General features: G+C 39.3%; 3 protein-coding genes across 4 annotated transcripts; all 3 read right to left on the bottom strand.

The window, feature by feature from the left end:
- Positions 1-622: 622 nt before the first annotated feature.
- LOC134816522 (transmembrane protein 104-like) lies at positions 623-19,393 on the bottom strand. Of its 2 annotated transcripts, XM_063825401.1 has the most exons (15): positions 19,261-19,377; positions 18,098-18,219; positions 17,866-17,989; positions 16,385-16,432; positions 15,037-15,094; positions 14,647-14,690; positions 14,044-14,074; positions 13,041-13,140; positions 5,939-6,020; positions 5,187-5,280; positions 4,946-5,059; positions 4,069-4,235; positions 2,208-2,378; positions 1,964-2,116; positions 1,170-1,617 (listed from the first exon to the last, which is right to left on the bottom strand). In XM_063825401.1, exons 1-15 carry the CDS (start codon positions 19,321-19,323, stop codon positions 1,459-1,461), a joined length of 1,530 nt encoding a protein of 509 aa, XP_063681471.1. In that variant the 5' UTR covers positions 19,324-19,377; the 3' UTR covers positions 1,170-1,458. The 2 variants fall into 2 exon arrangements, with proteins under 2 accessions (XP_063681472.1, XP_063681471.1); XM_063825402.1 differs by lacking the exon at positions 16,385-16,432 and having other exon boundaries at positions 623-1,617; positions 19,261-19,393.
- Positions 19,394-20,764: 1,371 nt separating this feature from the next.
- LOC134817213 (early endosome antigen 1-like) lies at positions 20,765-23,602 on the bottom strand. Its single transcript, XM_063826349.1, has one exon. It carries the CDS (start codon positions 23,494-23,496, stop codon positions 21,853-21,855), a length of 1,644 nt encoding a protein of 547 aa, XP_063682419.1. The 5' UTR covers positions 23,497-23,602; the 3' UTR covers positions 20,765-21,852.
- Positions 23,603-24,549: 947 nt separating this feature from the next.
- LOC134816817 (arylsulfatase G-like) lies at positions 24,550-27,077 on the bottom strand. The gene has a single exon (XM_063825809.1). It carries the CDS (start codon positions 27,064-27,066, stop codon positions 25,576-25,578), a length of 1,491 nt encoding a protein of 496 aa, XP_063681879.1. The 5' UTR covers positions 27,067-27,077; the 3' UTR covers positions 24,550-25,575.
- Between the last annotated feature and the right edge of the window lie 516 nt (positions 27,078-27,593).

The following is a 27,593-nucleotide window of genomic DNA, read 5'->3' as shown; positions in this document are numbered from 1 at the left end:
ATTAAATTGAAGACATAATTACTAATAGTAATACTGGGCCGCGCTCAGCCTGTCATTCCGCCGAATCTCTATTCTATGATTATGACTCTGCTAGTATATATGAAACATTTGTCATGGAGTTGTGGAGGGAGTTATGTGCCTCGCCGGGCTAAAGTAGTGGATGACCTTGCTGTACGGCAAGTTAAACAAGGATCTGAAACTACTAGGTTCCGTACAGACTCAACTCTGCACCCGTGTCAATATGTTCATTATATGCAAGCCTCTTGATTTATAATCACCGAGTCTAGTAATTGTTTAAGAGAGTTCTCTGGCAGTTACGAAACTCGAGAGACTGTGGGATACTGAAGGGAAAGGAAGCAGTTCTAACGAGCTCTTCTCAAACACAAGGATATATCTTGTGAACTCGGCTAGTATATATGAAACATTTGTCATGGAGTTGTGGAGGGAGTTATGTGCCTCGCCGGGCTAAAGTAGTGGATGACCTTGCTGTACGGCAAGTTAAACAAGGATCTGAAACTAATAGGTTCCGTACAGACTCAACTCTGCACCCGTGTCAATATGTTCATTATATGCAAGCCTCTTGATTTATAAATATAATAGCCTGAGGTCCCCAGGTAAAGACATCAAGAACAGAGAAAATGATTAGTACTTAAAACAAAAACGAAATGATAATACCAGCATAAGCTTATAGCAGGATGGCCAAAACACAAAAGCTGCATCTTGTCCTAATTCTGTTAGCAGATGGATATCAATACATGGCGAACAATTTACAGTACGCTAAAAATTGTTGACGATTTTGCTCGTGTAAAAGGTTTAGACTCTAGCCGAGCAATGTCAAATGTGCCGATAGACTCATAGAGATCATTTTCAAAAACTATTCAAATAATACGATTTAATATGCATATTAAGGCTTGCCGACAGCATTTGCGAAGTAAGTGTGGTTTGAAGAAGGGATGCATATTGTAAAGTCCCCCGCTTCCTACCCCTGATTATACCTTAGTCTAATTAGTATTACTGTACTGCAGAGTGCAGATACCAATTTTTCGGCCTCTTTTCATCCATTGCCCAGATCCTCCTCCCCCCCCTGACTACGTACCAGCATCGCATCACATAAATCTAAATCAGTAGCGTTGTTTTAGTATGGAGAATTATCAACAAACTCGATAATTAAATCCTAACAAAATTTTAAAAATCAAATCTGAAACTTTTAAAAACCTGAATTTAACATAAATGTTACATGATTCAACTATTTAAATAACATTCATTACAAAATTAAGGTGAGTACCGAACACTAACACCAACGTCCAACACTGGATATTAATCACCCCCTAGCCTAGTGTTAATCATAATGAGCCTACTGAATCAACCGTCAAATTTGACAGCTTATGTCAGACGTTTCAAATTTAACACTGTTCTGGTCGCTGCATCCCCTATACTATCGCAGTTTTCAATCTACAGTCAATTATCCGAAAAAAAAGCAGCGTTTATTTTGTAGTATAAAACGAATGCCATGCAGCACCCTGCCCATACCAACAGAACCACGGGCCACAGGTTAGAAGAGAACACACTGTGGTTCTTATTCACTGAGGAAGCTTCTCTCCCAAACACTTCCTTAATCTGAAAAGTAAAACGAAAGTGAGTTGTGTGCTTAGTCTTACGTATCAACAATCAAAGGAAGAAATTCTTCATAGTAAAAATTTTTAGATTAAACCAGATGTGCGCTCCACCGCACAAAACAGATGTGCGCTCGTCCGCACAAAACAGATGTGCGCTTCTCTGCACCAAACAGATGTGCGCTCCACCACACAAAACGACGGTCGAAAGTTTGAAATCTGATATTTTTCCACCCCATTTATAATGATTGATTTACAAATAATTAAAGAGAAATCATCGCCCTCCTCGTGAAGTAAAATTTCATAATGACCGGTAAAGCCCCCGCCCCTGCGTATGTGGTATGGGTTACCTTAATCCTGCCGAGGAGGACGAAGCAGGCAGGTATGATGTACTGAATGGCCGCACCACTAAACGCACCCGTGTACGAGACCAGGAACTCCACATTCTCCGTACACATACCAATAATAGTCGGTGGGATTATCGTCAGGAGTGGAAATACCACCTGAGGGATTCGTGTAAGAACTAAAAAACCGTAAAGTGTTTCAATTTTGTTAATAAATTAGTCTTCGATTTTGCAAGGCTTATGAACTCACCCTGTCAACGAGCCAGGGATATTCTTCTTTGGAAAAAAGAGTTTTGAGATTGTTCCTGAGTGTGATACCGATGATCGGGTAGCTGGCGGTCAGACAGAACACCGGGTACAGCTCCAAAAAATATCGGATAGGTATCACGCCAAAGTTTGCAAAATTCAGCGTGTAAACGTCCTGAAAAGGGTGAACATTTACGTTGGATTCCTCTGAAAGTCTCTTTATTTCTTGCCACCAAAATAATCATGATATCGGCAAAGTCAACTCATCATGATCAAATAGCCTCTCGTTCCAATGTAACTGTAAAACAAGAAATGCGGCCGTATTTCTTAAGTGGATGGCCGCTCAATTTCCCGATCCATGATGGCGTCTCATATTAATATTATATCCCATGGCCATGTTGATTATGAAAACAATTTTTTATTTCTAATTCTATGTAACCCTAGTGCCTAGGCCTATGCTAATATTGCTTAAGCAAGCTGAAACGGATCTGTGCATGATACTTTATGTTATACTAACTCGAAATTAAAAGGTCAAAATGTTTACATATCTGCGCGCACCGTGACCGACAGCCAATTAATCCAAAATAACGCGCAAAATAAATGTTCTAAGATAATTACCAATACCATAGAAACTAAACGGGCCAGCGATCAAATTGCGCTCCCTTACAGACGCAAGCTACCATATATCCTCAGCGTGTATTCTCAGACACTGGCATAATTTCACAGTTGTGGTGAAAAATGGTAATTTTTATTATTTTATCTCTGATAATATGTGAACGACCCCTAATGACGTCAGCATTTGCCAGACCCCTCCCCCGTATAGAATTCGAAATGCCGACGGGGGTGCAGTACTTGTATGCAGGGGAAATTAGTGTGTGACTGATTTGAACAGAGTTCGACAGTTCACCGAAGTACTTATATTAAGGAAATTAGCGAAGTTTTATTGTTAATGTTAATAAAATTGATTTGAAGCAACAATTTTTGCCAAAATTCGCGTATTTAGTGAGCGCACAACATGTATCCAATAGTAATACTTAATAGGCAAACTTGCGGCTTCTGGCTCTAATGCCAAATTACCTAATTATATACCAGAGCTGTAATTAGAGAATTAGGGGAGCTGTAAATGGGGAGGGATAGTGTTAGAGAGAGAGAGTGTGAAAAAAAAGTGAGACACTTCAGTAATATTACCACATTTGGGGTACAAAACCATCAATTAAACCACTTACCACCGGTTGATTTAGAAAAGCTTTGCTTATTGACTTCGTCAGAGTTTTGTCTAAACTATACCGAAAAAAACCAGTCCCATAACTTTAACCGTTTTCTTGATTGAGCCGCTCTGGAATTACACACATACGGACATTTCGAGATTATTAGAATAGATTACATAAACATTTGCATGAGTCTAAATACATCACCCTATCATATTTTATTGACTTGAGGTGTAGTATTACCAGATCCCAGTTCAGTTTGTAACGGAGTTTTATATTAACAGGAAACGATGTCACAAAGTCGATATATTTTAATATTGCCATGGGGTGGCAAGTCCCCATTCATCGTAGTCCGATAGTTTCATTGCATCCTAATATACAAAAAAAAACCTCGTTCGCTAACCCTTGTTGACTCTTTTGTGCCTACGGCACTTGAGTCATGGATCGGGAAAAAATTGAGAACGCAAACCACTGTAAATCTGTAAGTCTATAACGTATTTGCAAATTTGTTGAATTGAAAGTGATGCTGGACTCGGATATCAAATTAAATAAACACCGATCAAATTAAATAAACACTGATACGATGGGAATTGCTGGCAAAGATGTTTTGAAAAACGATTTTTCACAGTATTTAAATTTGTTGTACTCCTTGCAAACCTCAAGGTTTTCAAAGGAGAAAGTAGCCGTATAGCAGACGACAGCGTAGATACCGAGACAGGCAGCCAAGGCAGAGAGGAGGACGGGAGTGGCTCTGTTCTGGTTCTTCATGGGAGTTATGAAGGAAGGAAGAGAGTGCTGGCACATGAAACAGTAGACACTCACTCCTGTAAAGTAACACATTGTTCAATTGTATTTTGTTCAGATAGTTCACCAAAAGCAGTTAATAATTTCCTTCGTAAGTGAATATAATTTAAATTGAGTTAGATGCAGTCAGATTAATTTGAAATCTATTTCAATATCCACAAAGTGATTGGTTTACCTAATCACGTGATTAGGTGACCCCGTTAACCACCCCGTTAAACATTACGGGAATTGTTGAGGGTGCCCAATTAAGGTGTCGTGTCACGGTGTCACATAATAACCCAGTCAACTTTAGTAACGAGATACACAAAAGTTTGATAACTTCATCATTTCTAATCTGTGTTGCCTCATTTTTTCAGATCAGATGCAACACTTAATAATCTACCGTCTCTGAAAACAATAGGTGTCCACTGTCCAGCCTGTTCAGAGAGAACAATAAAGACGTTTTAATATTGAATGGGCGTGGTCTAAAATATCCGAATTTTAAAATTTTTGCCACGGAATCCTCGAACAAGTAAGTACATAATTCCATCTGCAAAGCAAAAAATCTTAAATATAAAACACGGCGGATGTAAAAGACCCAACGTTTGCACACTGACTTTTGGCCCCCCCCCCCCCCCCCCTGTACATAAAAGATATTTAGAGGTCGTTTAATTGTCTAAATCGCATTGTGTGCGTTATATTTGAAAAGACTTTCAATTTCTTAAAATATCCAACATGAGAAATGACAAACCTATGAAATCTGGTATTTTGTCGAAGATGACTGGTTTTACATCTTGTGGTTTTGGGACACCGTGTTTGTGTTTCATGATGCGGTCAATGGCGATAACTACCATAATGAAGAATGCTGCGGTTATTTGCGTTCAAAATAAGTCAAATTAATCAAAATTAATAGATGTGTTAAAGCTTTAAAGCAAATAATTAATTGCTATCTGGGCTTTGATAGTATTAGTATTTGTAGGCTATTTACTTACATGTGTGTCTGAGGATAGAGCTAAAAATCTGCAGAAGTGTCGTTTTTTGAGCGTTGAAAAACACAAAGGGGCCTATACACAAGACATAGATAAGCTGAAATTAAAATCAACGTAAATAAAAAAGTACTGAAGGCATATTAAATCGGAATAGCATATTTGTACAACTATTTGTTATACTTTTACCACTACTATAATATGAACATGTCTATTTGAATTTGAGGATATTGGTAAACAAAACAGTAGCCTTTTTGGCATTAGTGCCTTAATTTTTCCATTTAGTAGGGAGCACTAACTTACAACGTTGCAGTGTTTAGTAGGGAGCACTAACTTACAACGTTGCTGTGTTTAGTAGGGAGCACTAACTTACAACGTTGCAGAGTTTAGTAGGGAGCACTAACTTACAACGTTGCAATGTTTAGTAGGGAGCACTAACTTACAACGTTGCAGTGTTAAGTAGGGAGCACTAACTTACAACGTTGCAATGTTTAGTAGGGAGCACTAACTTACAACGTTGCAGTGTTAAGTAGGGAGCACTAACTTAAAACGTTGCAATGTTTAGTAGGGAGCACTAACTTACAACGTTGCAGTGTTTAGTAGGGAGCACTAACTTACAACGTTGCAGTGTTTAGTAGGGAGCACTAACTTACAACGTTGCAGTGTTTAGTAGGCAGCACTAACTTACAACGTTGCAGTGTTAAGTAGGGAGCACTAACTTACAACGTTGCAATGTTTAGTAGGGAGCACTAACTTACAACAAATATTCTGTAGGCTGCGTCGTGGGAGACTCCGTTCCAACATAGCGTAACATTGTGTTCATCACGGAGATCTGGTATACTGCAAACAACACGGTTTAGATAAATAGAGACAAATTGGTAATATTCACACTACATTTTACTACTAAAATGTTCGATCTAGACTTTCTTTGGTTTAAACGAAGCCGCACTCACCAGCTGACATTAGCGCTATATTTAGGCACTGCAACTGTACTCACCAGCTGACATTAGGAAGATATTTAAGCACTGCAACTGTACTCACCAGCTGACATAAGCAAGATATTTAGGCACTGCAACTGTACTCACCAGCTGACATTAGCAAGGGATTTAGGCACTGCAACGGTACTCACCAGCTGACATTAGCAAGGGATTTAGGCACTGCAACTGTACTCACCAGCTGACATTAGCAAGGGATTTAGGCACTGCAACTGTACTCACCAGCTGACATTAGCAAGATATTTAGGCACTGCAACTGTACTCACCAGCTGACATTAGCAATATATTTAGGCACTGCAACTGTACTCACCAGCTGACATTAGCAATATATTTAGGCACTGCAACTGTACTCACCAGCTGACATTAGGAAGATATTTAGGCACTGCAACTGTACTCACCAGCTGACATTAGCAATATATTTAGGCACTGCAACTGTACTCACCAGCTGACATTAGCAATATATTTAGGCACTGCAACTGTACTCACCAGCTGACATTAGCAATATATTTAGGCACTGCAACTGTACTCACCAGCTGACATTAGGAAGATATTTAGGCACTGCAACTGTACTCACCAGCTGACATTAGTAAGATATTTAGGCACTGCAACTGTACTCACCAGCTGACATTAGCAATATATTTAGGCACTGCAACGGTACTCACCAGCTGACATTAGCAAGGGATTTAGGCACTGCAACTGTACTCACCAGCTGACATTAGGAAGATATTTAGGCACTGCAACTGTACTCACCAGCTGACATTAGCAAGGGATTTAGGCACTGCAACGGTACTCACCAGCTGACATTAGCAAGGGATTTAGGCACTGCAACTGTACTCACCAGCTGACATTAGCAAGGGATTTAGGCACTGCAACTGTACTCACCAGCTGACATTAGCAAGGGATTTAGGCACTGCAACTGTACTCACCAGCTGACATTAGTAAGATATTTAGGCACTGCAACTGTACTCACCAGCTGACATTAGCAATATATTTAGGCACTGCAACTGTACTCACCAGCTGACATTAGCAAAGGATTTAGGCACTGCAACTGTACTCACCAGCTGACATTAGGAAGATATTTAGGCACTGCAACTGTACTCACCAGCTGACATTAGCAAGGGATTTAGGCACTGCAACTGTACTCACCAGCTGACATTAGCAAGGGATTTAGGCACTGCAACTGTACTCACCAGCTGACATTAGGAAGATATTTAGGCACTGCAACTGTACTCACCAGCTGACATTAGCAATATATTTAGGCACTGCAACTGTATTCATCAGCTGACATTAGCAAGGGATTTAGGCACTGCAACTGTACTCACTAGCTGACATTAGGAAGATATTTAGGCACTGCAACTGTACTCACCAGCTGACATTAGCAATATATTTAGGCACTGCAACTGTACTCACCAGCTGACATTAGCAAGATATTTAGGCACTGCAACTGTACTCACCAGCTGACATTAGCAAGATATTTAGGCACTGCAACTGTACTCACCAGCTGACATTAGGAAGATATTTAGGCACTGCAACTGTACTCACCAGCTGACATTAGCAATATATTTAGGCACTGCAACTGTACTCACCAGCTGACATTAGCAATATATTTAGGCACTGCAACTGTACTCACCAGCTGACATTAGGAAGATATTTAGGCACTGCAACTGTACTCACCAGCTGAAATTAGCAAGATATTTAGGCACTGCAACTGTACTCACCAGCTGACATTAGCAAGGGATTTAGGCACTGCAACTGTACTCACCAGCTGACATTAGCAATATATTTAGGCACTGCAACTGTACTCACCAGCTGACATTAGGAAGATATTTAGGCACTGCAACTGTACTCACCAGCTGACATTAGCAATATATTTAGGCACTGCAACTGTACTCACCAGCTGACATTAGCAAGGGATTTAGGCACTGCAACTGTACTCACCAGCTGACATTAGGAAGATATTTAGGCACTGCAACTGTACTCACCAGCTGACATTAGCAAGGGATTTAGGCACTGCAACTGTACTCACCAGCTGACATTAGCAAGGGATTTAGGCACTGCAACTGTACTCACCAGCTGACATTAGCAAGGGATTTAGGCACTGCAACTGTACTCACCAGCTGACATTAGCAAGGGATTTAGGCACTGCAACTGTACTCACCAGCTGACATTAGGAAGGGATTTAGGCACTGCAACTGTACTCACCAGCTGACATTAGCAAGGGATTTAGGCACTGCAACTGTACTCACCAGCTGACATTAGGAAGATATTTAGGCACTGCAACTGTACTCACCAGCTGACATTAGCAAGGGATTTAGGCACTGCAACGGTACTCACCAGCTGACATTAGCAAGGGATTTAGGCACTGCAACTGTACTCACCAGCTGACATTAGCAAGGGATTTAGGCACTGCAACTGTACTCACCAGCTGACATTAGCAAGGGATTGAGGCACTGCAACTGTACTCACCAGCTGACATTAGCAAGGGATTTAGGCACTGCAACTGTACTCACCAGCTGACATTAGCAAGGGATTGAGGCACTGCAACTGTACTCACCAGCTGACATTAGCAAGGGATTTAGGCACTGCAACTGTACTCACCAGCTGACATTAGCAAGGGATTTAGGCACTGCAACTGTACTCACCAGCTGACATTAGCAAGGGATTGAGGCACTGCAACTGTACTCACCAGCTGACATTAGCAAGGGATTTAGGCACTGCAACTGTACTCACCAGCTGACATTAGTAAGATATTTAGGCACTGCAACTGTACTCACCAGCTGACATTAGCAATATATTTAGGCACTGCAACTGTACTCACCAGCTGACATTAGCAAGGGATTTAGGCACTGCAACGGTACTCACCAGCTGACATTAGCAAGGGATTGAGGCACTGCAACTGTACTCACCAGCTGACATTAGCAAGGGATTTAGGCACTGCAACTGTACTCACCAGCTGACATTAGCAAGGGATTGAGGCACTGCAACTGTACTCACCAGCTGACATTAGCAAGGGATTTAGGCACTGCAACGGTACTCACCAGCTGACATTAGCAAGGGATTGAGGCACTGCAACTGTACTCACCAGCTGACATTAGCAAGGGATTTAGGCACTGCAACTGTACTCACCAGCTGACATTAGCAAGGGATTTAGGCACTGCAACTGTACTCACCAGCTGACATTAGCAAGGGATTGAGGCACTGCAACTGTACTCACCAGCTGACATTAGCAAGGGATTTAGGCACTGCAACGGTACTCACCAGCTGACATTAGCAAGGGATTTAGGCACTGCAACGGTACTCACCAGCTGACATTAGCAAGGGATTTAGGCACTGCAACTGTACTCACCAGCTGACATTAGCAAGGGATTGAGGCACTGCAACTGTACTCACCAGCTGACATTAGCAAGGGATTTAGGCACTGCAACTGTACTCACCAGCTGACATTAGCAAGGGATTTAGGCACTGCAACTGTACTCACCAGCTGACATTAGGAAGATATTTAGGCACTGCAACTGTACTCACCAGCTGACATTAGCAATATATTTAGGCACTGCAACTGTACTCACCAGCTGACATTAGCAAGGGATTTAGGCACTGCAACTGTACTCACCAGCTGACATTAGCAAGGGATTTAGGCACTGCAACTGTACTCACCAGCTGACATTAGCAAGGGATTGAGGCACTGCAACTGTACTCACCAGCTGACATTAGCAAGGGATTTAGGCACTGCAACGGTACTCACCAGCTGACATTAGCAAGGGATTTAGGCACTGCAACTGTACTCACCAGCTGACATTAGCAAGATATTTAGGCACTGCAACTGTACTCACCAGCTGACATTAGCGCTATATTTAGGCACTGCAACTGTACTCACCAGCTGACATTAGGAAGATATTTAGGCACTGCAACTGTACTCACCAGCTGACATTAGCAATATATTTAGGCACTGCAACTGTACTCACCAGCTGACATTAGCAAGGGATTTAGGCACTGCAACTGTACTCACCAGCTGACATTAGCGCTATATTTAGGCACTGCAACTGTACTCACCAGCTGACATTAGGAAGATATTTAGGCACTGCAACTGTACTCACCAGCTGACATTAGCAATATATTTAGGCACTGCAACTGTACTCACCAGCTGACATAAGCAAGATATTTAGGCACTGCAACTGTAATCACCAGCTGACATTAGGAAGATATTTAGGCACTGCAACTGTACTCACCAGCTGACATTAGCAAGATATTTAGGCACTGCAACTGTACTCACCAGCTGACATTAGCAAGGGATTTAGGCACTGCAACTGTACTCACCAGCTGACATTAGCAAGGGATTTAGGCACTGCAACTGTACTCACCAGCTGACATTAGCAAGGGATTTAGGCACTGCAACTGTACTCACCAGCTGACATTAGCAAGGGATTTAGGCACTGCAACTGTACTCACCAGCTGACATTAGGAAGATATTTAGGCACTGCAACTGTACTCACCAGCTGACATTAGTAAGATATTTAGGCACTGCAACTGTACTCACCAGCTGACATTAGCAATATATTTAGGCACTGCAACTGTACTCACCAGCTGACATTAGCAAGGGATTTAGGCACTGCAACTGTACTCACCAGCTGACATTAGCAAGGGATTTAGGCACTGCAACTGTACTCACCAGCTGACATTAGCAAGGGATTTAGGCACTGCAACGGTACTCACCAGCTGACATTAGCAAGGGATTTAGGCACTGCAACTGTACTCACCAGCTGACATTAGCAAGGGATTTAGGCACTGCAACTGTACTCACCAGCTGACATTAGCAAGGGATTTAGGCACTGCAACTGTACTCACCAGCTGACATTAGCAAGGGATTTAGGCACTGCAACTGTACTCACCAGCTGACATTAGCAAGGGATTTAGGCACTGCAACTGTACTCACCAGCTGACATTAGCAAGGGATTTAGGCACTGCAACTGTACTCACCAGCTGACATTAGCAAGGGATTTAGGCACTGCAACTGTACTCACCAGCTGACATTAGCAAGGGATTTAGGCACTGCAACTGTACTCACCAGCTGACATTAGTAAGATATTTAGGCACTGCAACTGTACTCACCAGCTGACATTAGCAAGGGATTTAGGCACTGCAACTGTACTCACCAGCTGACATTAGCAAGGGATTTAGGCACTGCAACTGTACTCACCAGCTGACATTAGCAAGGGATTTAGGCACTGCAACTGTACTCACCAGCTGACATTAGGAAGATATTTAAGCACTGCAACTGTACTCACCAGCTGACATTAGCAAGGGATTTAGGCACTGCAACTGTACTCACCAGCTGACATTAGTAAGATATTTAGGCACTGCAACTGTACTCACCAGCTGACATTAGCAAGGGATTTAGGCACTGCAACTGTACTCACCAGCTGACATTAGCAAGGGATTTAGGCACTGCAACTGTACTCACCAGCTGACATAGCAAGGGATTTAGGCACTGCAACTGTACTCACCAGCTGACATTAGGAAGATATTTAAGCACTGCAACTGTACTCACCAGCTGACATTAGCAAGATATTTAGGCACTGCAACTGTACTCACCAGCTGACATTAGCAAGGGATTTAGGCACTGCAACTGTACTCACCAGCTGACATTAGCAAGGGATTTAGGCACTGCAACTGTACTCACCAGCTGACATTAGGAAGATATTTAAGCACTGCAACTGTACTCACCAGCTGACATTAGCAAGATATTTAGGCACTGCAACTGTACTCACCAGCTGACATTAGCAAGATATTTAGGCACTGCAACTGTACTCACCAGCTGACATTAGGAAGATATTTAAGCACTGCAACTGTACTCACCAGCTGACATTAGCAATATATTTAGGCACTGCAACTGTACTCACCAGCTGACATTAGCAAGGGATTTAGGCACTGCAACTGTACTCACCAGCTGACATTAGCAAGGGATTTAGGCACTGCAACTGTACTCACCAGCTGACATTAGCAAGATATTTAGGCACTGCAACTGTACTCACCAGCTGACATTAGCAAGGGATTTAGGCACTGCAACTGTACTCACCAGCTGACATTAGGAAGATATTTAAGCACTGCAACTGTACTCACCAGCTGACATTAGCAAGGGATTTAAGCACTGCAACTGTACTCACCAGCTGACATTAGCAAGGGATTTAGGCACTGCAACTGTACTCACCAGCTGACATAAGCAAGATATTTAGGCACTGCAACTGTACTCACCAGCTGACATTAGCAAGATATTTAGGCACTGCAACTGTACTCACCAGCTGACATTAGCAAGGGATTTAGGCACTGCAACTGTACTCACCAGCTGACATTAGCAATATATTTAGGCACTGCAACTGTACTCACCAGCTGACATTAGCAAGGGATTTAGGCACTGCAACTGTACTCACCAGCTGACATTAGGAAGATATTTAAGCACTGCAACTGTACTCACCAGCTGACATTAGCAAGGGATTTAGGCACTGCAACTGTACTCACCAGCTGACATTAGCAAGATATTTAAGCACTGCAACGGTACTCACCAGCTGACATTAGTAAGATATTTAGGCACTGCAACTGTACTCACCAGCTGACATTAGCAAGGGATTTAGGCACTGCAACTGTACTCACCAGCTGACATTAGCAAGGGATTTAGGCACTGCAACTGTACTCACCAGCTGACATTAGCAAGGGATTTAGGCACTGCAACTGTACTCACCAGCTGACATTAGTAAGATATTTAGGCACTGCAACTGTACTCACCAGCTGACATTAGCAATATATTTAGGCACTGCAACTGTACTCACCAGCTGACATTAGCAAGGGATTTAGGCACTGCAACTGTACTCACCAGCTGACATTAGCAAGGGATTTAGGCACTGCGACTGTGTAAATAGCGAGATCCCCGTAGAGGTATATTATAACTGCCACATAAAACAACACCACACCAACTGAAATTAGATTTTCAAGTAGTGTCAAATAGTACTTGTTTGATGCTTCACAAATACGTTTGACCTTTTACCTTAACAATATTATACCAGTTTTAATACTTTCAACACTACTATATAACAAATAATTTGAGAACTGAAGAAGACGTTGTTACGTGGAATGATTATTTCAATTCAATAAAGTTTCTAGCCTAAAGTTTGCTGCTTCAATTTGTTCGCAAGTTAAGAGTCTAAAGAGAAATTCTCCAAGAGAAATCAATATTACTATCATTTTGGTGAAAACTTCGCGATTTATTCTGAAGTAAGGTCGTAAGGTTAACCGTCAACCGTGGTCATTACATTGACTCTGATTTCAAACCAACTTGGATGATATTTTTATCTAATTGTACACAATTATGACGGTTCACGATAGTGGACTGGGCCTATTATTAAATTATAATCCTGATAAGTGATTCCTATCTACATGCTTTGGGAGACATGGGTAGATAATAGATATGGGGAGACATAAAACACTCGATCGATACTTTATGATGAAGTTTGGATAATCTACCGTGCGCGTAGTTTATTCGTACGTGCGTGTACAAACCCTTCAAAAATATTTACGCGTTTTCCATTTCGATGATAAAGGGGTGATAAAGTGATTGTTACAGCCAAATGCAAACCGTTTCACAATTTGAAGGACGAGGAGATTAGAGGCGCGAAACTTGTTATGCACGATAACGACAGTTTACGCACAAACATGCTAACAAAATTCACAATTCACATGCCAGTGAGGAGAGGTAAATGATATTTACGATTTACAAATGTTATTAGATTTTATTGTCATTATTTTATCTTCCGATGAGAAATGTAATTAAAACTATATCATAAATATACATTATATATTATCATCTATAAAACACCTACCTTTGTTGAAAAATATCTCCGCCATCTCCGCCTGAAAAAATCTACGGGTAAAAATATGCATTAACGAATAAATGAGAGGTAACCGTGTTCCGTGACTTTTCAGCGTTGAAGCTTCAACAATCTGCAAAGATTCACAAAACAGTAAATAATCAGTGATGATACAAAAAAAACAGGTGTTTTATATAATCAGTACATTTGAGGCAGGTTTAGGGAACTTCACTTTATATAATCAGTGACAGGAACATTATTTATTAGTCGCATTTTTTTCAAAATTTGAAATTACGTAGATAGGAAAAAGGAAACTGCTTATCTAGTGAGAGTGGTGACTACACACTGTACCTCTCACTAGATAAGTGTCAACGTTTCAATGTGAGTACAATCATGTTCATTCTAAAAATATTTTAATCGAAAACTCAGAACATAAAATTTAAATCAGAGCTTTTGCTCCAGTAGCAGGGAGGGTGTAGTTATTAAGTCAGTTAGATCGAAACATTGGCGATCTACAATTCGCTAAAAGGGACAGTTTTCTTTTTAGTACTTACGTGATTACTAGATATTTTTAACACTTATAATATTAAATTATCCTTTTCAAAAACTTCTTACCATTTCTATTCTTTTACTGATCCTGAAGCTGTACCTGGAGCCCCCTGTGTAATGCAGTAATTAGTATCACCAAGTTACGTTTGATAAAACCCTAATTTCTCATTAATAAACACTAAAATTATAATTAAGATAAATATCCTGTCGGTATAATCTAATCAGTACTTTTAAGCAAAGTTCTAAAAATAGCGCCAAATGTATCTCAGCATTAAGTGTATTCACTTTTATTGGCAATGCAATGGTATCAAGTTATTGAGGAATGAGGTAATAAGTTGCCCCGTACTCTAGTTAGTTACACTCTGCTACTAGAGTACTGCTATTTTCCCTTTTTAAGATAAAAGAATGTCAAGTTAATACGAAGATAAAATCTGAAAATTGTGACAGTGAACAAACCTAGGGAAGCTTGGGACTGAGAAATTTGTAAACTCAGGTTACTGTAGTATTCTGTATCCTGGCAATAATACTCATATTAGAATTTATTTTAAATATAAACGACTTATCTTAATTAAGCTACGGTTACATTTTGTAACCGTAGATTTTACCCGTTTATAAAGTCCTGCTTTAAGCAATCTGGTATAGTGGTAGTAGTACTTTTTGTGTCAATCGGGCGATACCTTTTTTGAAGATGATTATTTTCGGAAAGATTCAATTCAATTGATGTCGTAATACAGTTTTAAACAGCCTGTAACACGTAACTTAGGTTGGACTGGTCTGTTGATCTGACCACCCCCCCCCCCCCCCCCCCCCAGCAAAACTTAGCTTTATATCATCCAAAACATATTTTCTATTTTCCCTCACTTTGTTTGAAAGAAATATAAATCAAAATTCTAAAAATACTATAATAGCAGCATTATATATAATGATGTTTTACAACTCAGCTAACTCAGCTAAAATTGTTTTCAACGCAGGTTCACCTTTTGCTCTTTTGGTAAATTTTCTGTTTTTATGTCATTGCCGGGGAGATTTCGTCAACTTTAAAATACTATAGTACTATATACGTAGATTATATATAACTAGCAGGAACCCGTGAAATATAACCCTAAACGGTGTCAAGACTCAAGATACTGAAATAATTATTACCTATTTAATTGGCGTTTTTGACACCACTTGGGGGTCCAAATTTTCGGCTCTAAAATCATTATTCCTTGGCCAATTTTTTATTTTTTCATGCTGATTTGGAGGATATTAAAGCATTTGAAGCAGCCAAAAAAGTTTCAGTTGTATATCTTTTACGGTTTTTGCAGAAAGTTGCATTAAAGTCGATGCCGTGGTGTCAGTAAAATGGCACAGATATATATATGAGTTTTAATACTTTCAACACTACTATATAACAAATAATTTGAGAATTGATGTAAATAAACGATGCAAAGACTTTCGAAGATCTAATCACAACCGCTTTCTTTTATTGTGTAGAAGTCCAGCCATGAAATATATATATATATCGTCTCGCTTTATATATAGTAAGATATGGGCGTATTTTATTTATCGGCACTTCTGCAGTACTCAACTTGATGTCAAGGAGCAAAGTAAATAACAAATGAAACAAAGTTCAGAGGCAACTTTGTTTCATTTGTTATTTAGTATAGATATATTATATAGTTATTTGTACAATATATTGCTGCTATAATGCTATAAAGATTTTACCTTTACATAGGAATCAACTTTCCAATCCCTATGTAAATATAACAGTGTAACTCTAAAACACAGCGATGGAGCAGGATTGAGCTCAGCAGGATCTTACCGAATCAGACTCGTAGTCCGAAAACTCGTACTTAAGCAATTGTAGACCCTGATCCAGAGCATAGGTTATATTTACTATATAGTTACCATAGTTACTACAGTTACTATTATAGTTACTACAGTTACCATAGTTTCTACAGTTACTACAGTTACTATAGTTACTATAGTTACTATAGTTACTATAGTTACTATAGTTACTACAGCTACTATAATTACTATAGTTACTACAGTTACTACAGTTACTACAGTTACTACAGTTACTACAGTTACTACATTTACTACAGTTACTATATATAGTATAGTAGTCCAAGTCAAAGAGATGTCAAAAGCGCCAAAAAGGTGTAAAAATGCGTTTAAAAAGCGTCGAAAAGTGCCGAAATTATGTCTGTGAGTGTAAATACTTATTTGGGGGAATGATATGGCCGCGGTAAATCGTGGTTTGTGTTAAATCGTGGCGTAGGGTTTTACTGTATTGATTTAAATTCCTCATTATAAACATATCAATATTTGTTCAATTAATGTCCGTCCAAATAAGGTCCGATAAGGTAAGTGGCATATTTTTTTATTTCACAACAATTTAAACCTTTTAAAAATTAGTTGAAATTATCTAAGTATCTTGACATTGAAGCTACTATAATAGAAGGGGGGGGGGGGGGGGGGGGGCAAAAGTCAGTGTACATACGTTGGCATTTATAGCTCAGTCACTGAGTGCCCGATTGAAATAACTCTTTCTGGTATGACTTTCTATCACCACTCATTCGAGGAATATGTCAACTCAAAGAATATTCATGTTCATTTTTTTGAATGAAGGTTCATTTTCGCATTTATTTGATAGTTTTAACAATCGGATCGAGCCAAATTGTATAGAATTGTGTTTGGCCATTCAAATAACTTTTTCCCTGAAAAAAATTCTAGAGTTCTAGCTTCTCAGATGACCGAGATATGAAGCATAACGAGGTTATTCATTACGTGTGATCAGGTGATTGGGAACTGGGCACTGGCACTATACTACTATGAGAATCGTGCCGAGAGCCCATGTACGGTGTCGGAGCAACCTATCAAATGATTACCCAATCAATTTTGCTAATGAGATTAACGAGATTAACGGAGATTAACAAATTGCTTGATAACTTCGTCATTTTTAATCCATTTGGCGCCATCTTTTCAGATCAATTATAGGTAATCAAATCCCGGATTTTATTACCTATTGCAATATGTTACAATGAATTTTCTAGCATGTTCGCAAACACGAGTATAAGCAATTCAATGTTGATTGTGTGTGGCCCCTAAAAACCGAATTATCAAATTTTGGCGACAAAATCCTCGAATGAGTAGGTACAGCATAACAGCATGTCATCTGCAAAGCATCAAGTCTCAAATATAAAACACGGCGGTGGTATAAGACCCAATTTATGTGCACTAACTTTTGCCCCCCCCCCCCCCCTGTATATATTATGTACGAATAAGAGAAAGTATACTCACATTAGCGCTTCCAGCCAATAACTGTTCTGTTTCTGTCACATTGTCGTTTTTCTTAGGACAGGCCACGTTCTGGAGCACGTTAGCGATAGCCATCCCTTCACACATGAACGAGGCTGACACGAAACTGAAAAGATTAAAGAGATAGCCATCCATTCACACATGAACGAGGCTGAAACGAAACTGAGAAGATTAAAGAGATAGCCATCCCTTCATAAGTTCACAGTAGACAAACCTCGCAAAGCACAGAATAACGAGAAGAACAGTGCTTACAAGCCAGCCCGCGTCAGCAAATGCTGCAGGAAGCGCTAGAGCACCTGCTCCAAGAAGCAGGTTGAACACAAAGATAAACGCCATCTGAAAAACAAGAGATTAATGTTCAGTAGGTGCACTATTATAATACAGGGCCTAATCAGTACTCATTCGAGGATTCTGTCGCCAAAATTTGAAAATTCGGTTTTTAGAGGCCACGCCCAATCAAACATTGAATTGCATATACTCGTGTTTGTGAACATGCTAGAAAATTCATTGTAAAATATTGCAATAGCCAATAGGTAATTAAATCTAGGTTTGATCTGAAGATATGGCGCCAAATGGATTCAAAATGACGAAGTTATCAAGCAATTTGTTTATCTCGTTAGCAAAATTGATTGGGAAATCATGTGATTGCGTGCTACGACACCGTAATTGGGCTCTCTGCAGGATTCCCATAGTGCCAACCCAATCACCTGATCACACGTAATGAATAACCTTGTTACCGTATGGTATTTTTATTATATTGCTGGCTGTGTAAATTTGATTCTAATTCTAATTAAAATTCTAATTATGCTTCATATCTCAGTCATCTGACAAACTTTCATTTTTTAGGGTAAATTTAATTCGAATTCCAAACACAATCCAATTAAAAAATTATCAGAACTATCAAATAAATGCGATAATGAACCTTTATTTGAAAACAATTAAAACATGAATATTAAATAACAACAAATTTTGTTGATTTGACATATTCCTCGAATGAGTGGTGATAGTAAGTCATACCAGAAAGAATTACTATACCTCAATCCGGCACTCAGTGACTGAGCTTACAAAGGCCAACGTATGTGCACTGACTTTTGACCCCCCCCACTAGGTTTACTAGGATCACTAGGATCACTAGGATCACTAGGATCGCTAGGTTCACTAGGATAACTAGGTTCACTAGCTTCACTAGGATCACAAGGTTCACTAGGATCACTAGGTTCACTAGGATCACTAGGTTCACTAGGATCACTAGGTTCACTAGGATCACTAGCTTCACTAGGATCATTAGGTTCACTAGGATCACTAGGTTCATTAGGTTCACTAGTATCACTAGGTTCACTAGCTTCATTAGGTTCACTAGGTTCACTAGTAGCTTACCGGCGAGGACATCTGTGAACCCACATCAGTGTGACTTGCCATGTTGCTGTTTCTACCTGACATTACACACTAGTAGCTATACTGTGATCTGATCTATTTGCAAACAATATTGTCTTTATCTCTCTCACAAGCTACGAATCAGGGAAATTAATACAAAAGAACATTCTTACAAACTAAATCAATATGCGAACAAGTATAATGTTCATATAGGACATAGGTGATGTACAAATAGTATTGTAGCGCAAATTTAGAAAAACAAAAATTTGTCAATGTTACTTAAAAAAACATTCTTTTGATTGAAATATCAATCATTCAATTTTGAGTATAGTTATCTGAAAATAACTCAAAACCTGGATATCCATTATCGGTATGAAATCTTTTATCCAAATTTAAAACAGATAACGATTTAGGGTTTATCTAGATAAATCATTAAACCGATAAAGCTGATAATTTTTAACAAGGGAAGTTCGCCAAAATGTCGAGTAATGTTGATCAAAATTCACAAGAACTAATTGCCAGGAACATGCAATGGTAAAGACGTGAGAGCGGTATGTAGCTGGCTCGTACATCTTTACCTTTGATAAACATTGACTGTATATCTGTTTAATCTCCACTTAGGGGTCGTGTACACATATAACATAATCAGCCGAGGGGGGGGGGGGGGGGTTTCCAAATGCTTACGGTTGATTACAGGGAGGGGGGTTTGGTCATTGATTACGTAATCAAAATTTTCTTTTTTACCCTCTAGAATAATAACAATTAAATGACAATATTTTAATTCAAATTCCACTCAATTTCACTCTGATAGTGATAAAATTTAGAAATTGATCGAATGTCCGGCTATACACTATTATAACTAGCAGGAACCCGTCTAACCCTAAAATGGTGTCAAGACTCAAGAGACTAAAACAATTATTACCTATTTAATTCGCGTTTTTGACACCACTTGGGGTACCAAATTTTGGGCTCTAAAACTCCTATTTCTTGGCCAATTTTTTATTTTTTCATGCTGATTTGGAGGCCATTAAAGCATTTGACCCAGTCAAAAAAGTTTCAGTTGTATATCTTTGACTTTTTTTGCAGAAATTCGCGTGAAAGTTGATGCCGTGGTGTCAGTAAAATGGCATAGATAAATATATATATATCGTCTCGCTTTATATATAGTAAGATAGTAAGTAGTTTAGAAGGTGCTTGGCCGGATATCATAACATTGATTTCGGCTCATCATGATAGCATGATCAGGGTAACATGAACAAAAAAGTCAAGGGGGGGGGGGGGGGGGGGGGGGGTTGGGTTTTGATTACGGTTGATTACGGAGGTGGGGAGGAGGGTAAAAGTTTCTAAAATATTGATTACGTAATATGTGAACGACCCCTTATTGCAGAAATTACAAGTAAATGTAAATCTAAAAATCGTACGAATTAATCTGAACATTGGGTGACACAGCTAAGACGCATGACGAAACAACTCTGAAATTTATATCAAACAAAAGTAATACAGCAAATAAAGAATGAATCAAATATTGTACTCAAACCCGGGAGAGAAGAAGAGAGAAGAATACGTGTTAACATAAAGTATATAACTTATTATAGTATGCTATAATATAGTATTACTATAGGGACTATAGCTGTACTACTACTACCATTGAAGACGTGTCAGTCTAATAAAATCACAAAATAATACTGGCGAAAAACTTTAGTGTCTGCTGTTTAATCGGATTAAAATTAACATTAGCGAGTGAAGGAGACAAAATTTTCCTGCATTTTCCAGAAGATGTCACCATTTTACCTTCACACAGACATCGAACGCTGTAAGAAGATGACTATCAGACCTCGTTAATATTATAATATGTGATTTATAGTGAAGTATTTTATACGTAGGTTACCATATTTTATGTTATTAACAAATTAACAAATTCCAACTCGGAAATTAACAAATTGATACTTTAGTAAGTCCCAAAGATTTGGGCTAAAATAAAATTTGTTACAAAACAAATTCTGATAGTTGGATAATAACTGTATACTAACATTTGTACTACCAATTTAAGCCTGAAGATGGCGTTGACGCCGAAAATTTGCCTACATTCCTAACTTCCTGTTTCATTTGTCCTTGTCTCTTCCAACCGGATATTATCCAACTATCAGGATTTCAATCATGAGACTAGTAAACAGCGAACTACTCCATTATTTGATACAAAAAAAATTGGTTACCCATATTTTAGTTAGAAATGTTGCAAACTTTAAGTCCATTTGTTCGTGATTTTTCTTCGATTTATTTGATTTTTCGTGTAATTTAACTTAAAAGTAAGCTAATTAAGCACAATTTTAACATTTCGACTTGTAACTTTGAGTACGAATGAGTAGATGTGGTCGACAACAGTTTCAAAGTCAAAATCAACGATATTACGTCTTAACTCTTAATCTGTAATGATTTATACTCTACCAAAATTTTAGTTCGCTTTTTAATTAGTTAAAGGTTCAAATAGTCGCATTAATTAAATGTGACTTAAAACAACTTCAGTCAAAAATTTGACCAAATTTATGGTAGACTAAATATTATTTCGTTCTTAAGGTAATTTCATCGCACGAAAGATTAAGTACTTTTAGGTACGGTAACAGTATGATACTCGGTAGGTTGCTCAGCCCTGTGCCTACTAACACACTCCCCACACGCCTTATACTGTCGCTTGTTGACTCCAAACTCTATCGTGCTGCTGCAGCACTCAGTGCAGAAAATCCTACCACATTTCCGGCAGTGGCTCTTCCGCTTTGTCATTGAGAAAGCCACCTCGCACCCCCGACAATTAGCCACATCGTCCTCGTGTTCCCACTTGATGTTCTTCAGCAGTTCACGGTGAGATTCCAACTGAACTTGCAGCTCGGAGGATTGAACCGCTAGTTCATCCCGCACTGAGAGGCTCTCGCTGAGTTCCTTGCCGAGTCGAGCAATTCTCGCAACACTTTCTTCTTTTTCTGAAGTAGCTGCAAGGATTTGTTTTTGTAAGCCCAAGATTACATCCTTACTTTTTCTCTGAGACTCATTTAACTTGTCAGTAACGTTGACGACATCATTCTGCAGTTTTTGACAGAGCTCCTGACTGGTTTGCAGTTCGCTTGAAATACCCTCCAACCTAAGAATTTCTTGCCTGCATGACTCTAAGGAATCAGTAAGTAGAGCTTGTGCATCTTCGTGCGTTTTCCTCTCATCGCTCAACTTATTTTTCAGCTTCTCAAAGTCGTCGATCAGCTTTCTCTTGTAGTTTTCAAAATCGTTCATTTCAACGGTATTCTTGCTCTTGAAAATGCTGAGATCTGACTCTGCAGTTTTGTAAGAATCCCGGAGGATTGTAAAAGACTCAGTCACGTGATCCACCTTCTCAGTGAACCTCTCAGTAAGATCCGTCCACTTAGTTTCAGTTGTCTGTACACTCCGTTTGAACTCATCTAGTTCTGTTGTTTTCATTCCGGACTCCTCCTGGAGCTCGGAGTTCTGCTTTGTCAGTTCCTCGTCTCGTTTCCTGTAATCACCAAGTTGCTGCTCCTGCAACCGCACCAGCTCCTTTAGACTCGCATTCTTCTGTGTCTCCTCCTCCAGCTCCCTCTCCAGTTCTTCCACCTGTTCCCTGGAGTTCACCTCAACTCCAACTTCTGTTCCTCCTATATCTCCGTCCAGATCAAGCAACATGTCGACCGTAGGTTGGGGTCTGCAGTCCTTGGTTTGCTGCTCACGAAGTTTCATGTTCTCCGCCATAAGTTGCTGACATTGCAGCTTTACCTCCTTCAGTTCCGTCTCCAGAGGCACTATTATCTCTTTCAACATTTCCGTGTCTTTCTGTGCTTTAAGCATGCTACTCTCCAGGTTCTCCACCTCGCTTATATCGTTGTCGTTTCTTACTCTACTCTGTTGCAACCTGTCCCTCGCTTCTAGCAACTGTTGTTTATACGTTCTCACTTCCTCGTTGTACCTCCTTGTTAGTCCATCCAACTCTTCCTGAGCCGTCGATTGAGAGACCATCGCAGCGGTGCGTACGTCTGATATCTCATATTCTATCCTGTTCTTCTCGTCACTTAGTTTGACTATCTCGGCCTCCCTTTGTAGATACAGATCCTTGAACTTTGCTCGGATCTTCCCAAACTCTTCCTCCGAACGGTGTTTGTCTTCAAGAATCTTCTGCTTTTCTGCTGCCAGTTGGTCTCGCTCTAACATAAACTGTTTCTCCCGGTCCGTCAGGTCCATCAATCCTCCATCAAGAAAATAAATGGTGAGCTGAACTGAACAGCTAAATTTGAATCGTTTCCATTATCTTAGTTCATCATTCAGTAGCTATTGCTGGACTCATCCTGAAAAACAAGGTGAATTTATTTGATGCCAAACAAAATTGATCATCTAAATATATTATCGAATGAATACTGAATATTATAATCTTGATAAAATATATATTATCTTTTTGGGGTTTTTCTCTCAGTCGAAGCGTGTTATAAATACTAGAATTTATTTATCTACTTACACAAATGTTTATTTCATAATAAATAATAATATACCAGATCTTGAAATTGATCAAATTAAATTTTTAAACACAATGAATTAAGTTTCACATCAAAACACTTGGTAGTTTAATAACTGAGTAAAATGTAGTAGTAAGCTCCATGATAACATCTAAATAAAAAACCTTTTCAGAATATACATAAAACAATAATCAATTAAAAAATTAACAAACATCAATTTGTTCTGAAATTATTAATTAAAATTCACTTTTTAAGTAATGAGCCTATCTCTAATGTTTATTATTTTTATAACTTTGATAGTAATTTTATTATACCGAGGCCGAGTGTAGGCATATAATTACTGGTGATGTTAATATTGTTTAGAATAAGAAGCTTAGAAGTTATTCAAGAAAGGTTTTATTGAACCAGTTTAAAAGAATAAGTTTCCTATTTTTGGGACTATTTTTTAAATCTGACTTACATAATTACAAGAAACAACTGGCAACTAAGTAAGGCATTATGTAGCCTCCAGGCTCGACAAACCCCGACAAACCCCGACACACCCCGACAAACCCTGACAAACCCCGACAAACCCCGACATATCCCGACAGACCCCGACAAACCCCGACGTGTCGAGATATGTTGTATCATGTCGGGCCCACCGGCTACATGATGCCTTAAGTAGTGTCAGTACTAATTTATTTGATTTATTTGTTCGTATCGAGACAAACTTAAAATGAAGATTCCTCCTTAATATTATTTATGTTATGTTTCGAGGACCGAGGTGTGATTTACAGACAGGTAATTAGTGATAGGATATATACAAATCCTCTTCACTTGTTGTGACTGATTTTAGAATTTTGAAAAGAAGGTCAGATTGTATAAATATTTTAAACATTTATTTAATAATCAACCAGCATGTACTCTCAAACGCTGGCACAATTTCACAGTTTGTGACTTCATGTATACATGAAGTCACTACATATGTAGTAAAGTAGTGTATATTGGGCTTCTTATCTCTGTCCAGTCGCATACTTCATTGTTTGTGATTAATTGTACTTTGTGCTTCGTTGCACTTTTTTGGGGCTTGCTGTTTTTTATTAGTAATTGTAGTTGTATTCAAATGTTTTTATTATTATTTTATATTAGCGACAAGAGAAACGCCATTTTTGGACGTGAGGAGACTTAGGACCCCTCAAACTACATTAAATTAATTCCTTCTGTAACGTCCTCAATAAATATAATAGATTTGTAGTGTTGTAATTAGTTTCCCCATTTTCGGATTTTGTTGAATTCTGTAAGAATTACGGCGAGAGTTGTGAAATTTATAAATACCTTTAATTCGAACCCTTTTTATGTTCCAGAGCTTTATATTACGTTTAACAGGAAGCGATGTAACAGAGCCAATACAGTTAATGTTGCCATGGTGGCCAGGTGGCACGTCACCATTCATCGCAGCCCGCTAGTTTCTCTGCATTTATTAAGAAATAAACGCCTCTTTAATTTTGTTTTTAAAAGTCAATTATTTATAAATAAATATGAAAATATTAATAAAATCAAGACTTGTAAGAAAATCGCAAAAAATCATAATTACAATAATAAAAAGATTTAACCCAATTTCAGATAGCTTAGATCACCTATCATCTATAATTCCAGGTGCAAGCATCACCGATATTATACAATATACCCAATATACAGTAAAACCCTGATTTACCGTGGAGTTTGTGAGAAAGAAAACAGCCACAGTAAATGTAACTTCGAGAAACAAAGCCTTCATAAGATAGTGAAGTACTGTTTGTAACATTACAACGTAATGTACCTCCAGTCTCCACTAATGGACCACTGAACAGGCGCAGTACTTGTTATGTTTGTTACAACAAGCTGCCACATCCTCATCGGTTTTCCAGTTCACTGTGGACCTAAAACTGGTGTAAATACTGTCTCTCATTCTCTTCTTTAAAGACTCTATCTTGTGATAAAGACCTGCCGGGACCTCTTGTAGACTGAGCGGAGAGCTCTCGCTGCTGTCATTGTCCAGGTCAAACACCAGAGCTGGGTTGTGGTACAGGAACCCTGTCCCGAAGTTATTCTCACAGTCGTGATCAGGGTAAGTAGCGTAGTAAATCTTGTACTTGCCGTATCTAACTGACCAGAGCTCCAGGAGGTCTACATCCGGGTGGAAGAGAGTGCGGGTATCTTCATGTGGAACAACAAATGGCAAAGGAATCCCATCGAACACTCGGTCATTTGGCAGGGAAAAGTTTGATATCTGAGCCAACGTAGGGAGAATATCATAGGCGCTCACCAAATCCCCGCTGACCTGCCCCTTAGGTATGACTCCGGGCCAAGATACCACGAATGGGACCCTGTGACCTCCTTCCCATGTGGTCATCTTACTGGACGATCCACCCTCTCCCTTCGTTTTCTGCCACTCTCCCAAATAAGGTTTTGAAGTTCCTGCAAGGTCACATTTGAATTCACAAGGTCCGTTGTCTGAAGTAAAAATGACGATTGTGTTCTTTTCGAGTTGGTTTTGCTTTAAAAAATTGATCAGCTTACCTACATACTGGTCCATTTCAATAACGGTGTCGATAAAGTGATTTCCAGTTTCCTGTTTAGCAAAGTATAAAGGAACATGCACGTGGGTCATTGGAATGTAAAGAAAAAAGGGTTTCTTTTCTTCTAAAGAGGTACTAATGAACTGCAGAGCTTTCTTAGCATATCGTTCAGTTAGAGTTATCAAATCTACAGGTTGCTCAATAATATCCCTATTTTCAAAAAGTGGCAGAGAAAGGTTCCTTATGTTGGCTCCACAATATGGATCCACTTTGATGTTGTAGACGGGAGATGATTTGTTGAGGCACCCCATATCGTTTGAGTAAGGGAGCCCAAAATAGTAATCAAAGCCTCGAGACAGGGGGTGGTATTTGTGAGTGTGACCTAAGTGCCACTTTCCGATTATCCCAGTTTTGTAACCCACACTTTTCAAATAATCTGCCATAGTGTGCTCACTAAGTGGCAAGCCCCCTTTCGCGTAAACACCGAAGTTATGTATGACCCCAGTCCTCTGCCCCAACCTGCCGGTCAGTAGTCCTGCTCGAGAGGGAGTGCAGACTGAAGCAGCACTGTGGTAGTCTGTGTAGCGTACTCCTTGTGATGCAAGCTTAGCTATGTTGGGTGTGTAGTTAATGTCAGGGTTGTTTGGGGCCACGTCCCCCCAACCTAGATCATCTGCCATTATCAACACAATATTGGGTCTGGGAGAGGAGCTGACACCGCAAAGGAGATGAATAGTAAAGAGGGTGATCCCTGATAGAAACATCCCTGCAAAATTGTTATGTAAAACAATGGAATAAATTAGGCATAATTTCACTCATTTAAATAAATATTCCTAATACTCTATAAGCTGAATATATTTCTATATTAAATTTTAAACTTGACGAAATCTCCCCGGCAACGGGGACAAAAAACACTGAAAATTGACCAAAAACCGACCCTTTGTTCTGACCAATTTCAGCTCGCAAATGGAGTTGAAACCTTGTTATTTTATCGAAGGTAAACTGCGACGTTGCGTAGCAACCTCAAAAAATTGCATGTGAGTGAGCAAGCACCGATTGTCAATGCGCGTTTTCATGCTTTATGTTACGTCATGACTAGCTCACATTTACGCTCACGGTATGACTATTCATAACTTTGGTTGTGATTGATATTTTTGATGCGGTAAAAAATATCGTTTAGGGAATCCAAAATTAATATTTACAACGTTGTCGTTATTGAAAAAAAAATTCGGCTCATAATGATCAGGGTAACATGAACACTGGAAGAAACATACATGCTACATGCTATATG

Source organism: Bolinopsis microptera, chromosome 6 (genome assembly GCF_026151205.1).
Source record: "Bolinopsis microptera isolate Bmic1 chromosome 6, MBARI_Bmic_1.0, whole genome shotgun sequence".
NCBI lineage: Eukaryota > Metazoa > Ctenophora > Tentaculata > Lobata > Bolinopsidae > Bolinopsis > Bolinopsis microptera.
Note: the sequence above shows the minus strand (reverse complement) of the source record. Positions and strands in the feature narration are given on the sequence as shown.

Bases quoted from the DNA above. Each gene is read 5' to 3' on its own strand.
- LOC134816522 (XM_063825401.1), bottom strand. From the start codon at position 19,323: ATGTCAGGTAGAAACAGCAACATGGCAAGTCACACTGATGTGGGTTCA. The intron at 6,021-13,040 runs GTGAGTACAGTT...TGTTGTTTGCAG, and splicing joins TCCCTTGCTAATGTCAGCTG to TATACCAGATCTCCGTGATG. The intron at 1,618-1,963 runs GTAACCCATACC...TTTACTTTTCAG, and splicing joins TCCTCCTCGGCAGGATTAAG to ATTAAGGAAGTGTTTGGGAG.
- LOC134817213 (XM_063826349.1), bottom strand. From the start codon at position 23,496: ATGGACCTGACGGACCGGGAGAAACAGTTTATGTTAGAGCGAGACCAA.
- LOC134816817 (XM_063825809.1), bottom strand. From the start codon at position 27,066: ATGTTTCTATCAGGGATCACCCTCTTTACTATTCATCTCCTTTGCGGT.